The sequence below is a fragment of the Porites lutea genome, chromosome 7 (assembly GCF_958299795.1).
Source record: "Porites lutea chromosome 7, jaPorLute2.1, whole genome shotgun sequence".
In the NCBI taxonomy this organism is placed as follows: domain Eukaryota; kingdom Metazoa; phylum Cnidaria; class Anthozoa; order Scleractinia; family Poritidae; genus Porites; species Porites lutea.
The window spans coordinates 10,477,156-10,492,550 of NC_133207.1; the positions used below are offsets into that span (position 1 = coordinate 10,477,156).

Consider the following 15,395-nt stretch of genomic DNA (forward strand, 5'->3'; position numbering starts at 1 on the left):
CATAACTATGTCCACAATTTTGCCTTCAATCCAAATTTTGACGTAGTTTGGTGCATTTTCATTCCACAAGATTCTTATAATCTTCTCAAAGTATCCAGTGATCATCCCAATGGCGCTGTTACAGCACTTGGCATTGTTCGTCCAAGCGCCGTGGGAATGCAAGGTGCACGACGCGTTGCTAAATCAACACGTTTCGCGACGTTCATGTCACAACAACAGTTGCGAAAAGTAGAACTTTTGTATACTTTGTTCCGGACAACCGCGACAAGTGTAGATAGGTGTGTCAGTTTAAGAAATATAAATCTCATTGGCTCTTGTAGTAAAAGAAAACAGATAGAAGCCTCAGTCGCTCCAGTCTGACTGGTGAGACACTGTAGTGCCTACTGTGTTGCAGTAGGCGCTACAGCGCGTGCAGGAACGGGGAACACAGGAAAAGGAGGCCTGAACACCACCGCAAATGATCCCCGATCACAAATGATTCCCACATTCGACCACGACCAATTCCCTACCGCAAATGATTTCCGAATTCTACCACAAATGGTCCCGACTAAAAATGCCGAATTTCGTAGACTTGCTTTGCAAAAAGTGATTATTTTTCTGGTATATTTCTCATTGCCAGCGTGGCAGAGGGAAGAGGTTCCTTGTTCCACCCGTGACCTTCAGGCAGCGTTCTCGCCTCTTTTAGCTTCTGTTACAGACGCTGGTTGGTTTTCTCTACGCGTTAAGCTGTATGTAGTGCATGGTCACATCCGTAGAACACAGCTGTGGACTCGAACACACGCTTTGCGACGTCATTGTTCTGTAACCTGAGGAGAAAAGGCATGGTCACAGGTTATACTCTTCAGCAATCAAAACTCTCATGAGTACACCTATAAAATTTGACATGAATTAACTCCGCTTGGAAGTTGCTGTTGTGAAAAAAGGGGTTTGATCAGGTTTGATAGACAAATTGGTAATTTGAAGTGGTTTGCTTCCAAAACTGACCGGTGAAACCTTCCTGTAACTGACACCTCTCAACAGTGACCCACATATCGATAAGTCTAAGTTCTGTCAGAATGTACAGCAGACATTTTCGGTGACTTGATAATTCCCTTGTTTGTTTTCCCTGCAGGTAACACTTAATCATACGGGTGACCGCTAACAAATTGGAAGAAGAGTCAAGAATGCGTGAAGTGGGAGCTTAACAAACACATGGTCTGGCTTCTATAATAACATTTAGAGCTCTATCTATTGTAACCATCTCATTTGTTGATAACAACTGTAGCCATTCATGAACCTATTGGTACCCTGTATAGTCATTCTTTTTCACCAAAGTGCGACAAGAGCATCCCAAGAAAATGGAATACAACAAGGTAGATATATCCGATGTCTAATAACAACATTAATTACGCTCCAAAAGGTATCCAGCACGCGTTGTTTTCTGATGAGGTATCAAAACCCTTCAGAGATGTTTATGTTAGAAGCTTTTGGTTTGGTTTCAGGAGTCCAACTGCGTCTTAATTAGTTTAACAAAGAAACAACGGTACTTGAACTGATGCCAGTGTTTAAATTTTCCCGGTTTTGAACTTCTCCTTGTCCATCTGTGCCGGAATAACCGACAGCGCGTATACTAATGGTCTTTTTTGTGCAAAAGACTATTAAATTTCGTCCTTTCATGAGTAATTAGAGTAATCCAGTTTATTAATTGGGCAGTATCCTTTCTAACAAACGTCCCCTGAACAAAGTTTATTACTCGCTTATTTATAAAAATGGCCACGAACTAAATCTTAGAATAAGTCAATCCAACATTCCAGACATGTACAAGGCAGTATACTCTAATTAATGTTGTTTGGAGAGATATTTCTCGGTTACCAAAATCAAAATTGAAAGTGTCTTTTTCCCCATTCAGTCCACTTTCCCTTCTACCATTCTAAAGTAAGTAAAAGTCACTGCTTCTAAACTTCTTTCTTAATTATTATATTAGCTGTCACTACTATATCAATGAAATTCACTGATTAAAAGGTAGCCTAGGTTTACAGCCGTAACGTCCCTAGCGACGAAGGGTATTCGCAGGCTAATTACAACGCATCTCTTAACTTTCAAAGTACTCTTGATAAAACTGTCCCTTTAAATTTATCATTAAGTAAGCCAGGTCCGCAATCCATTTCGTAAATTTCCGGTCACATGACAAAACGTCGTCGGCAATGCTTTCTCAGATATCAGCTCATGTCTGAAAGCATTTTTGGAACAGAGGCAAAATCCCCCTGCCCGGAGCGGCTCATCCCACAAGAACAAAGCACAGCGCGCAAGCGTGGCTTAATCACTTTATACCTGCCTCGTACCCAGACGTTTCTCTCGGGCTGAAAATTTGAGCGGAAAAGAAGGCCGGAAGGGGAAAACGGGCCTCGCCTCTCATTTTTCTCCTTCCCATGGTCCCTTGCGCTTCGTTACCCATTACTCGCGTGTAACTCGCGTTTCGCACTCGCCTCTATGAGAAAAACGAAGCGCCTGAAAAGATACATATGTTGGTCAAATTAGATAAATTAATTGCGCTGCGATATTTTTCAGGACATCATCACCTGAAGAAATTGTGGAAGGTAAGGGTGTTGGCAACACTCAGAAAGGGAAAGTTCCAAGAGAAGGCCGCGAAACGAGATTCTACAAGACAACACCGTATAGACAATTTAAACGACGAGAAAACGAGAAACGTAACATACTTTCGGCTTGTAAAGATAAATGCACTGTTGAAAAGCAAACTGAAAAAGCCAATTACAAAACATCACCGAAGTAACAGTTCAATAGAGAAGAAATACCCGATACAATTTCAGCAGTTTGTCGCTAAAAGACCCTCATATGGGCCACTCATTCAGGTTCCACAGAAGTTGAGGCTTCCTTTAGCCGGTAAACCAAGTACGGATTTTGATGAGGAAGCCACTGAAGAAGTTGGATCGACTAAAGATACCATACAAGACGAAGCTTCGTTTCAGGAGTCCAGGAAAAGTGAGAATGATCCAGATTTTGACGGGGGTAAAGAGAGCGACAACTCTGCGGCCTTAGCTCCCCATATACGTGTCACAAAGATTCATTATCACGGTGCAGATAAAGATGACATGATGCTTGTTCATGATGAAGGACAAGTTGCAGATGAAAAGGGAAGCCTCGTCGAAGACCAGATTGAAAATAAACAGAGCCAAGAAGAAACAACAACGTCCAAGGATAAGGAAGATGATGAAGAAGAAGATGATGAGGACGAAGATCAGGAGGATGATGAAGACAAAAAAACAGAAGACGAAGAGACTGACGATACTGTAGAGCAGCGGCCTCAATCGTTGAAGAAGATGAAACAAGGACCAAGGGAAATGTCCGATCAAAAAAAGCAAAACTCTGAGATCAAACAGGATCAACTAAATGCAGTCAGAGCCGAAAGAGAACGACAGCTCCAACGTCTTCAAAAGTTTTATATAGCTCAAGAAAAACAACGAATACTTCAGCGATTGTGGCTAAATTATGTAAATACAAAAGATCAAAATACAGGAGCTCAGCCTTTTCGGCAACACATCAGTCCATTAGCTTGGAGTTATCCTACAGGTCTATCAAATGCATTTTTTCTTTTAGTTCCCACAGACCCGGGCTATCAGCCGGCTAATGAACTGCGTCCAATTGAAGATACAGAGAACAACCAAGGTTACAGTGTTTCTGTTGACGGATTGAAGGGTGTTTTCTCCAAGGAACCTGGCCTAGTTGTTAAATTTAATTCGCCCAGTAGTGAAGTAACGGTTGCTAAAAGGAGCAGTGAAGTTACTTTGGTCAATAAGTAACGACCACCAATAAACCTGCACTGAACCAAAAGGCCAACGAACAATTCATCCAACGGAAGGGAGATCGAGGGGGCCACAAGGCGAATAACATGAGCGAGGAAGTAACTGAGGACCACTAAATAGATCGATATGGACATTCATGAAAACCTATGCTTCTATGGACCTAGTGAATGCTTTTATGCTGGACTATAAGTGTATTCCAAACCTTTCTATACGATTTCAGTTGTAACACGTGAAAATATTACTGACCTCAACTAGAAACATATTATGTCGCGAGATCTGATGGATACTGCCTCAAACTTTTTGTAAAAGTTAGGCAAGTTATGAGCAACAGTATGGTCTGAATTTAAAAAATAAATCAGTTTGAAAACTTTAAAAAGGGGATTTGCGAACCCTTAGAAAGAGGATTAATAAAGCTGGTACCACTTTCAAGTTGACTGTGACTCAACTTGCGAAGCTTTGCGAAGGCTTCGGTGGTTACGGATATCTGATCTCATATACACTAATTAGTACCTTCTCATTGGCTAACATCCTACTGCAGTCGTTAATTTTGGAAATCAGCGCAACTTACAGATTAGTCAGTTATCTCCGATTTTCTGCTACCAGATAACCAACTAATCTGTAGGTTGCGCGCAACGCACGCATGATTTCCAAGAGCAACGTCAAATCGGTTCCATGCGACGGTGTATTTGTCGTTAGTTATTTCAAAAAAATGTATAATAAAACAATTATTAGATTCGGTTTTTGTGATATCCGGAATAATCCGGCAAGGTCTCGCTAAGTGCTATCAACCTCGGCCTTCGGCTCGGCAGATCCTGAACGCTGACCTCGACCTTGATTATTCCGGATATCACAAAAACCTCATCCAATAATTGTTTAAAATTTTGGAGAACGATTGCTTAGAATTTTTATCTCTAGATAGTATTGTATGTAAGCTACATCAGCCCCCAGTTGTTAAAAACTGCCATAGTGCTATCCATCGGATAAACCACTATGCAGAGGATAAGTATATAGAAACCAATTGCACTATCCACTGGATAGTGATTTACCCGGTGGATAGCGCTATCCGCCTTTTGATGAGCTGGGGCCGGGTGTTTAAAGGACAATGTCATTCCGGAATAAATACATTTTTCTAACTAGTAATAAAAAGGTTATGAGGTGTTTGATTCTCTCGTGAGCTTTCAAAGTCCATATTCTTCTTAGAACATTTGCAAAAAAGCATAATCTTGTAATTCACCATTTCGTAACTTGCTTCGAAACTTCATTTTGTCTAAAGTGGAATTGGCGGGAAGCTGCTGCGAAAAAAGGTTGAGCACGTTGTGGCCTATTTGGCCTCTATCGACCTCTAAAAATATATTAAAATTCTCTCAGCTTCAATATATACTTTTAATATATCTGCTTGATCTGAGAGACACGTGACAAAGAATGGGATGTTCTGACTGTGTGAAAAAGTTATTGTTTGCGCATCGTTCCCAGAGCTTATCCTGAGATCAGGCTCTATTTTCGTTTCGCTTTGTAAATAACATTCCGACGGGCAAGGCGAAACGAAAAGAATTTTAGCAGGAGCGCGTAAGAGAGAATGTATGAGAACTGCTAAAATTGGGCCTGATCTCAGGTTACCAGAGCTTTGATACTTTTGGTCGGCGTCGTGGATTGAGAGAGCTCTCGATCCTCAACGCTGACCAAAAATGTCCCATTTAATAAACCAGAATCGCAGTGGTACATTTTTTTGTCGCGGCTCTGGTCGTGCTGAAACAGTTATAATAAAAAACCTAATCAATGTTTCGTACCAGATGTCGCGCAATTTTGTTGCACCCCAACAAGACAAGTTGCAAGCGAACTTGCTGAGTGAACACACCCTGAAAAACAAGTTTTTTTAAAAAAAAAATTCTGTTACAGAAGCTTACGTTCTTACAATACTTAAACATTCAGTCAAAGGATTGAGGTTCTTGTTTTTACTCTGCCTCTACACGTTTCATCAAATTGCGAAAAAGACGTTTTCTTTATACCTGAAAGTTAAAATTTAGCTTATTTCAATTAGTTTAAATTACTATTGATAACACTCCAAATAGTAATATGAGCCAAACAATCAAAACTCTTGATAACAAGCTTTAATCAAACACTAAAAACTACAAAAATAAGAAAGGGCCCCAGGGGTCTGGAGTCAACTCTGTGTACCAGATCCCATCACTGAGGCGCTCGGTTGAATTCATTTCAGCCCTACCTGTTAAGACATAAAAATAAGCCAACGTTTAAAAAAATGTTCAAACCTGCACACTGCCGTGTTCGGAACAGAGACCATAAAAGTTCTGGTAGTTTTTCATAAGGATATCCACACGTTAAATGAAATGCCCCAAACAATACTCCTTGAGGAACGGGAGTAAGTAACGAGCAACATATATAATGCTGCTTCTCGTTTATTGGTGGCAAAATGGCGCGAGAATTTCCAATTACAAGGCGAGGCATTACGAAACGAGAGTTTTTAACATGCTTTCGACAGCCAGTTGCAGAGAAGTCGGTTAGACTTGACAGTCCGATGTTTTTGTGCCAATTTTTCTCGTGTGCAATGGTCAAACAACCATTTTTGGAATTTAATCGAACTCGGAGATCCGATGGTGAAATAGTGGTCAAACAACGTTTGACTCCAGGTATTAACAGCTCCCCAGCTGATCAAAAAACGTGCTCCGAATGGACGTCTTGCGAGAACGACTGTACACTCATGAACGGGAACGGGAACGGGAACGAGTCCGAGGGATCGCCCGCCTTAGTTGAAGAACTGCGCTTCAGTCATGCGCTTTTGGACCACTCCTATTACGCAGACCAACCAATCCGTTTCCAGGAACAGACTAGACGTCATTGTGCCTTCATCACCCATCTATTCAGACGAGACGCGGCCAGTTTCATATAATCACGTATTATTCCTACTCACGCGTTTACGCACAATCCCAGACTTTGTTCCAATAATGCGGACGAGTTTGCCTCGCTTCAGCGGGTATACCCGTTCGTCTGCCAGTACCTCCAGGTCTGGGGATATTGGTCCATTGGAGACTACAGTGAAGCTCACCCCGCCAAGTGTCACTTGGAAGTCAATGGCGCTTTCTAGATAGTGTATACCAATGGTGAGCTTAGTTACCCCGGGAGGGAGGGTAGAATTGAAGTATAGCCCGTCCTTCTTTATGCGAATGCCACCATATCCATATACAACCGCCTGAAGAAAACCACCAGCTCCTGTGATGAAATTCACGGCACCCTTTCCCCATCGTCTTTCTGACCAGACCTGTCGAGTAAACCGTAATGTTGCTGACGTTAGTCAAGAGGTGTCATAGCCTGACAATCAGGCCTTCCTTAAGGGTTAAGGGGAGAAGAGATTTTAGAGGGGAGGGAGAAGCTGTCCATGTCTACCCTTTTCGCTTCTCTCTCCTACTTTTCCCCGAGAAACGCCTGATACTAAGGTAAAGGTGTTCGCAACACAAAACTTTAAGGGCGATAATTTGAGCGCGCCCTCGATAGAATATGAGAAAGCGCCTCTGACAACACTACTCAATGGAATTCTCATACCTAATTATAAATAAAGCATACTTTCCACAAACACAACATACCGTAAATCCTCTATTAAGTCCCCCTCTCTAATAAGCCCACCCCTCTTTTTCAGGGGAGGAAAGTTTATAAGCCCTTCTCCCTTTTAAGCCCCTACTCTCCTTCCCCTTATCAGTTTTCACTGATAAATGATAGACTGTATCAATCAATCATGACTGTAAAACTTCGTGTGGACTGATCCTGGATGGTTTATTCACAAACTGGAAGTTCGGCCAGTTGTTTTTGATCTTCGGCTGCATGAGCTCCAACTTCTTGTACTTGAGCTTTTCCACTTTTTGTTCTAGGTCTTTATGAAGAATCGATCCCATCGTCTTTGCTAAATTAAATAAGCCTCCTATCTCTATTAAGCCCCCCTCAAATGTGTTTAAGGTAGATGATATTTTAAAGATCTTGTTAGTTCCGAGTTTTCTGAAAAGAAACCGCGCGAAATTTCTCGAGCTCTTTTGTTCTGAATTTCATATTTTTCTGTGGTCAGTGGCAGTAGTTGTGTTTGCTGTGTTACTTTTTCGATGCACTACAGCGGTAACCTATGATTTGACAAAAATGATTTTTAGTCGTCTACTTTTATTTTTTATACAAAGTAGTAATGTATTAAAATCATTCGTGTCTATTTATTTGTTTTGACAAAATATTAATCAACATTCAAAGACCTTCTTTTCATTCTTTCTATGAAGGCTTGGCAGTTTCAGGTAAATGATGTTCTAAGATAGACACTGCTCGATCACGTGTTTAGGCACGCAATATCTGTATTTGCTTTTAAAACAGTTAATTGAAACTCATAATCATATTCGCGAGAGATTAAAACACTATTTTAGAAGGCTGAAAAAATTTTTTTAGAAACTTCAAACTAATAATCGTTTTCGTCCGTAAAAAATTAAGTCATCTTCAACCTCAATTATTGAAACGATTCTTTGTTTTAAGAACTCTCTGTTTTTACGAATTCTCTTGCTGTGAAATATTCATCGTATTCTTGAGCCGCATTTACTCCTCCACACTGAGTTGTTCGTTTGAAAAAAAATGCAAATATGTGGCTGACTATAGTTTTATCTGCCGGAAAGGAACCCAGCAGGACAAAGTTTCTACCTTAAAAGGACCTTGGATGTTATCGTAATTCTTCAAAAAGGCGCGATCTGCTTTCTTTATTTCACCAACTTCTAACCAACCAATAGCAAACATAGCGTGAGTCATGGCAGGACCATTAGGATTTGTCAGGCGTTCGTAATAATCCAAGTCATTATGGCGAACCTGAGTAGGAACAAAACAGAAAATAATACAAAGAAGTGTGGACTTGAGATACTCAAAGTAAAAACAGATTAAAGATGAAACACAACGTGCATGACAATTCTTGGTCTTTACTTTATTTTTGGCACAAGATGATGTAGAAACACTTTCACTGATGGCAATTTATCGTGTGATGGATACTTTGCTTAGTCACTATCTACATTTTCTTCATCAACTCTTGGAATTATAAAAAGCTCAGTCGGTATAAAACAGTCAATCTGTTTTAAGCGGGTTGGTTGGTCATTCGCGAAGAGTTACCCCTAAATCAAGGTTTGACTGGTGATACAAAGTGTAAAGTTACTCAGATTACCATTGGAAACTAAGGCCACGTCCAGACTAATTCGGATCTTTTTTAAAAACCGCATATTTTTAATCCGCTCACCGAAACCGCATCTTTTTGAAACGACTCTCCAGAGTGTTTAACGCCCCTTACACACGAGTCCAGGCAAAAAAATGTGGTTTTAAAAATGCCCGGATTAGTGAAGACGTATCAAAGTATTTCAAAACTAGCCTGCGAGCAAGCTCTCCGGGGCGCTAGGGCGCCCCGCCTCCAGCGCGCCCCGGAGAGCTTGCTCGCACGCTATAAAAAACAAGTTAGACAAGCGGAACACTGACAAGCTACCAGGACCATTTTACCTTAGCTTACATTCAACGCTGTCACCGCGAGTCTCTTTCAATATTAAAAGCGACGTGTGGCACTTTTGTCTCGGTTGTGGTACGTCATATTATCATTAAATTCACCTGTTTTTGCATTTCATACATCAGTGGATAGCCGGCCAGCACGACATCTGCCTGTTTAACCATGACTGTTGGAATGTAGCCTTCATATTCCGGATGGAAATTACGCTTGCTATCAAATGGGATGTACATCTTCTCTGCTATTGTTGACCATAGTTCTGGAACTTCCTCTCCCAAAATATCTGCAGCTTCTTGAGCAAATAAGAGATTTATTTTAGCCACCACATTTGTGTACAAAGAATTATTGACTGGGTAGTGATATTCATCAGGAGGCATCACGTGATTGATGACGTATTTATCTTGTTTTGCATCATAATCCACTCTGCTGGCCCAGTACTCCGCGGTTTGGTATGCCAGTGGATATCCAACTGCCCTCAGCCAGTGAAGGTCCTTAGTTGCTTCCCAAAACAACTTCGCTGCAAATGCGACGTCACCTGTGATGTGATTCTGGTTTTTGCCGTACTTTTCTCCCGGGGATGTTTCCAGGCCGGTGAAAGAGCTCTCCCAAGGGAACATTGCACCTGTGGACACGAAATCATTGTAGTTGCATTTTATACAGTGCGACTACTCGAACCGGGGAACTCTGAAGAAGGTTATCCAATCGCAACCTTTTTTGAAAACAGAAGACTCTCCAATTTTTTTTTCGCAAACGGAGCAATAACATGCATAAATTTTAGGGCTGCTTCTTGAGAGGTCAAGTAAGTTCAAACGGTTTTAATATTTTCACCGGTTTGCAGAGTTGAGCCTTGAATTTTATTGGTCCGCTTGCAAAGAAACTTGGGAATCTTTTGTTTTCAAAAAAAACCCTTGTTATTGGATAATCTTCTTCCAGATGCCTCGGTTCGTGTAGACGCACTGTAACTGTTTTATCACTCATTCAACATATTTCTAAGTTCTCAAAAAGTTTACCTCTAAGTACACTTGCGGTAATTCAAAATTTTGGCCTGTTCCCCGGCACCGCGCTTCAGGATATAAACAGACGGGTTTGTTTTAAGATAAAACCCATCGAGCAATATGTTTTGCTTATAATTATTTGCATTTCTTCCGTTCAGTTTTAGTCAGATATTCAGCTATTTCATCGTCGGATAGTCGTGAACGCCATTTTTTTAGTTCACTATTGCTCAAGCAGCCTTGTTTCCAATCATATATACCATCGAAACGATGGAATATTATTCAATGATTGAGGTTCCAGATGAAGGAGGACGTATGCGCAAGCTTACCAGGAGGTAGAAATTTCTCTTTCTCAAAACAAGGAATGCCTGTTGTAACTAATGAGTCTCCTTCAAAAAAAATTCATGCTTGTGAAACTTCAGTCTTCTTTCAATGACAAGGATAGCCATATAAACTCCAGTTCAAGGAGTAACGGGGTAAACGGATTTTAAATTTTAGTCACTTGCAAATTCAAAATTCTTGTCCGAATTTATTACTGCGCCTGAGATGCTAACCGCATGATCATTCAAAAGAATAGCGTCTTTTTTTACCTTTAAAGCCGTACTTCTTAGCAATTCTGCGCGCTGCTGGTAGCCGGTCCTTGCGATATTTCAAAGCACTTCTGGCCAAGTCCGGATGTAACAGGACTAGAGGAGGATACATCCAAATATCCTGGTCCCAGAATGTATGTCCCATGTATTCTTCTCCCCCCGGTAGACCTCCGGGACTTAACCCGTACGGCCAATCACTCCGAGTGGAGCTTAGAATGTAGTACATACTGCCATACACAGCCTGTGCCATTTCCAAGTCACCTTCAATTTCTATGCGGCCAGTCTCCCATAATGCTTTCCAAGCTGCCTTATGTTCTGCCAGTAATTTTTCCTTTGCCCTGAAAAAAAAAAAGAATTTACTTGACCAATTTTGCCAATTTTCAATTCTTCTTGCCACAAGATGTAACATATGATCTCAGGCTAGAGTCTTCTTTGTTTTGCTGCAAATACCATTTTGAATATCGAATGGAATGCAGAATTGTCGCGCGCACTCGTTGGTTTGTTTGTTGTGCTTTTTATTCAATGTTCACTGCGACACACTAAAAAAACTACTAAATATTTTGTTCCGATAATTGAGCACAGTGGATTGAGCACAATTTATGCTCATAACTATTCAGTGCAAGAGATGGATAAAACACCTGTTATAGCTATAAAATGAAATTTCTAATTTCTGTTTTTTTACTCACTAAATTCAGTTAGATTGGATTGAAAGAGAGGAGACACTGAATGTATTTTTAGTAAGAAAATAGATTTATGAAATAACCAAAGCATGACCTGTGTCATTTTCAATGCAAAATCTTTCTCAGGGTTTTACCCACCCACCGTATCCCCCTCTTTGGACGCTGGGATATTCTGTTACCCTGCTTCTGCTTTAAACTTTAAGGAATAAAAATCCGGGATTTCGGATTAGATTAAAATGGCATTCAATATTTTTTTTTGGTCACAAAATGAAAAGATTTCTTCGTCGAACTTCATTTGTTCCTTGGGCTTCATCACCTTTCTCCCTCGCAGCTCTAGTTCATCAGGAATAGGAAAAAACTATATAGCACGTACCGAGTGGCCTCATCAAACTGGAAAAGAGCTTCAGTAAGCGGGTTGAACTTGGTATCCAGGTTGGTTGCTATGGAAGTGATGTAATACCAAGTCTGTTCCTCGGAGCTATTCTTGATTATCAGAGGGTTATCGGGATCTGGGTAGGTCCAAACAATGGCCACATTTGGACGAATGCTTCCTGTCTCCTCCGTTTGGTTTATCTATGAAATATTAAACCCAATATTAAAGCATAATGTTCAAGAATGCAATTCAGTTTCAAAAAACCAACATAAATATTGCGAGGACTTGAGCTGAGGCCAGTAAAACTAGATTCTTATCTCATGAAAATTAATGTTAGTCTGTGAACTAGCCTTTGGAGGAGGAAAGAGAGAGGAGATTCCAAATGTTACTTTTACGCATCACTGAATTGTGAACCAGCAACTTCAGACTTGTGTGTGAATCCCTACAATTACAACACTGGGAAAAACACGAACATTATACCACAAGTCAGTTTCTTTTGTTAATGCTTGCATACACGATCTTCTTTAAGCCCTATCACGCTAAAAATGGTATTTCCCCAGGACGGACGGCTTATGGTTCTATAACGACGAAGCCAAGTTCTGAGTCTCGTTTCCCGAAGTTCTCTCACGGGAACGAGTAATGGCCTCGGAACGAGGTTCCTATGTTCTTTGAATGTTATCTGCGGTGTTATGTATTTCGTTTAGTTGTTGATTACATTTTTTGGGTATATATTGCTATTGGAATTATTGGCCACTCCTTGTAAATACCACACCACTTGGTGCCTTTTCACTCGTTGCTACTTTTGTCAGTCTCTTGTTTGTAAGGTCCATTATATTTAAAACCAATGTTATCTATTCGTAACAATTACATCGTCTTCATTGACTGCGATCACATTGCAATTTTGTTTCAGATTATCTTCTTAGTGCTTATGTACTGGCCGCTCCCATGTTGTATTACTGTGCTTTATGTTGTTGATACTTATAACAAAAAAAAAAAATTCTATTCGGTTCAGCGTCGCGATAAAGAATAGAACTGAAGTATTTTTTTTCTTCTTTCTTTCTTTCTTTTTTCTTTTTTTTTTCTCCGCGTCCACTTTCTTCTCTCCTTCAGAGGGTCAGTCGTTTCTGGGCCATTTGCGGCGCGTAGAAAATCGAATTGATGCCGAAAAGTCTAAATACGGATCAAATAGTTACTGGTATCCTGTGGGTGCTGATGCGCACGGACGTGTTTTGCTGTGCTCCCGCAAAAGACTATGAAATTTTGATTTTAAAAAACAGTTTTCATCGTTATCTCTCCAAGCCAACGAAGTTATTATGTTAAATATTTGTGTGTAGCTCTACTCGCGAAATATACTCCCGGCTTTGTTGAGCAACATACCTTTACTTTTTTTCTTTTCTTTTCTTTTCTTTAATTTTAAAAATTAATCCAAATTTTGATTCAGTACCCTTAACTTGCATGGATGAATGAATGAATGAATAAATGAGTGAGTGAATGAATGAATGAGGAGATAAGTCGAATCAACGGATGAAGCGATCTTTATTTAAGGCCTGTGTTTGTTTTTACCCGACTTTTTTACTCCACTTTTAACATCCCTTTACGTCCTACTCTCCCCGTCCCTAAAAAATATAAAAAATAATGTAAAAAGTAAAACGGGATCAAGATCCCTGACAATTTTTCGCGCACAGCAAATTCCCCGGGCTATTTAGTGCGTTCTGACATGACGGGATCCCGCGACCCGAGAACTGCCATGTCACAAAAAGTCACCGGAAATAATAAACAAAAGTACAAGGCTTTTTATTGTCCATTGTGCACGAGACGAATATCAGGAATGTATGATGATGTTAAAACATTTTAGACCTTTCGATATACAAAACTTAAATATAATGTAACTTACCAAACCAGTGGCGGCGAGAGCGTCGCCTCTGAAAGAGTCTTTCATGTAGAAATGAATATCATCAGTTACATGTCCAAGATTTGGAATGATATCCATTGCAAATTTCCTCCCAGCATCATTCTTCGCCGTGATCTCTACAACCAGAAGGTTTTTTCTGGTCCTGTGCGCATATATTCGCTCTTCCACTGTTAAATTCACGGCCTTGAACCATTTGTAGAACACTCCCTCGCTCACGTCCAGCGCGTACGAGGAGTTCCCTGGGATTCCCCTGACTTTGAAGTTAACAGATGCCGTGGACGGCACGCGAGCCCGGTGTGTGTGTTGGTAAAAATATACCGGATAAATGGGGTATTTCTTCGGATACGACGGGCCATTAAACACCCCAGATATATGCACAGTATCACTGTATATCACTGTACCCAAATAACCATTACCCACTGAAGCCATGAACTGACCATTTCGGCTGTGTCGCACCGAGCTTCTGCTGAAATCTCGCGGTAGTTTGTCAGTGACGAAGCGAGTGGGAGTCCCAGCTGCAGAGGATGATTTCACCAAAGATATAAGGCTAAATGAAATAAAAACAAGGATTTCACTGCCGCAAATGACCCTCATGGTGAATGGATTCACCACCAAACAGAAGTTACATTCGCAACAGGTTAGCTCAAAAGAGTTATGTCGCCCTTCCTTCCCGCTGAACAGGAAAGGCTCAGCTCGTCAGTGGCAAAGGCTATTATATTTATCTAATCTGTAAGCGCTAATGATTAACAGATCTATTTTAGGAATTTGGGCCACAACACTCCGGCCCCAGAAAGAAGTTAAAGTAGAAAAAGGCTGCAAAAATACGAACAAGCAAAACCAAATTTATGAAGACAAAGAACGATACATTAGTCATTGGCATCAACAGTTAATTAATACCTTGGACAAACTTCCAAGCTTAGGGCACTAAGAGTTTTTCAACATTTTTTCAGCGTAGATCTAGGATAAAACTCCTCAGAACAGCATGGGTTGCTTTCAGCGTAACCAGTGAACAGGCTCTACATTTGGCCATGGGGGAAGGGGGCTAAAAATCGCAAGGAAACAGCGCTGGAGGAAAAAGTCGACGAGGGGAAGTCCCAGGGGAAAGTGGCGGGGCGATGGGAATGTTGCTATGCCTCGGCAGTCGTTAAAACAATACTGAATGCAAGGCTGGCAATAAATAAATAAATAAATAAATTGGTTTATTGCTACCTTTTGCAGTGAGAACTGAATTACAGGTAGGGTCAAAAATAACGGGAATCTAAGGTAATAAATAATACAAAATACGTATGTAAAGCGCTTAGGAATCTAAATAGGTGGCATATTTGCACGTTACAAACTGTGCAAAACGGTCAGTGTTGGTTTGTTTGGATACAATGTTGGCAAAGGGCTGATTTTTTTAGGTCAATATTTCGCCTAACAAAATTAGCCTTCCTCAAGGCCAGAGCTACACGTGAAATACAGTACTATAATGGCTCCTAAAATACATGAGAGGATTAATGATAAACTAATAATGCGTACAACAGATAGCATGAGAGA

The 15,395-nt window shown here is 40.6% G+C and overlaps 2 protein-coding genes across 2 annotated transcripts; one reads left to right on the forward strand and one right to left on the reverse strand.

Moving 5' to 3' along the window:
- Nucleotides 1-1,220: 1,220 nt before the first annotated feature.
- LOC140943874 (uncharacterized) lies at nt 1,221-4,234 on the forward strand. Its single transcript, XM_073392990.1, has 2 exons — nt 1,221-1,352; nt 2,548-4,234. Exons 1-2 carry the CDS (start codon nt 1,271-1,273, stop codon nt 3,795-3,797), a joined length of 1,332 nt encoding a protein of 443 aa, XP_073249091.1. The 5' UTR covers nt 1,221-1,270; the 3' UTR covers nt 3,798-4,234.
- Nucleotides 4,235-5,893: 1,659 nt separating this feature from the next.
- On the reverse strand, nt 5,894-14,527 carry LOC140943711 (protein-glucosylgalactosylhydroxylysine glucosidase-like). Its single transcript, XM_073392823.1, has 7 exons — nt 13,842-14,527; nt 11,948-12,147; nt 10,895-11,232; nt 9,417-9,934; nt 8,478-8,639; nt 6,727-7,074; nt 5,894-6,021 (listed from the first exon to the last, which is right to left on the reverse strand). The coding sequence occupies exons 1-7, from the start codon at nt 14,451-14,453 to the stop codon at nt 6,007-6,009; spliced, it is 2,193 nt and encodes a 730-aa protein (XP_073248924.1). The 5' UTR covers nt 14,454-14,527; the 3' UTR covers nt 5,894-6,006.
- Nucleotides 14,528-15,395: the final 868 nt, after the last annotated feature.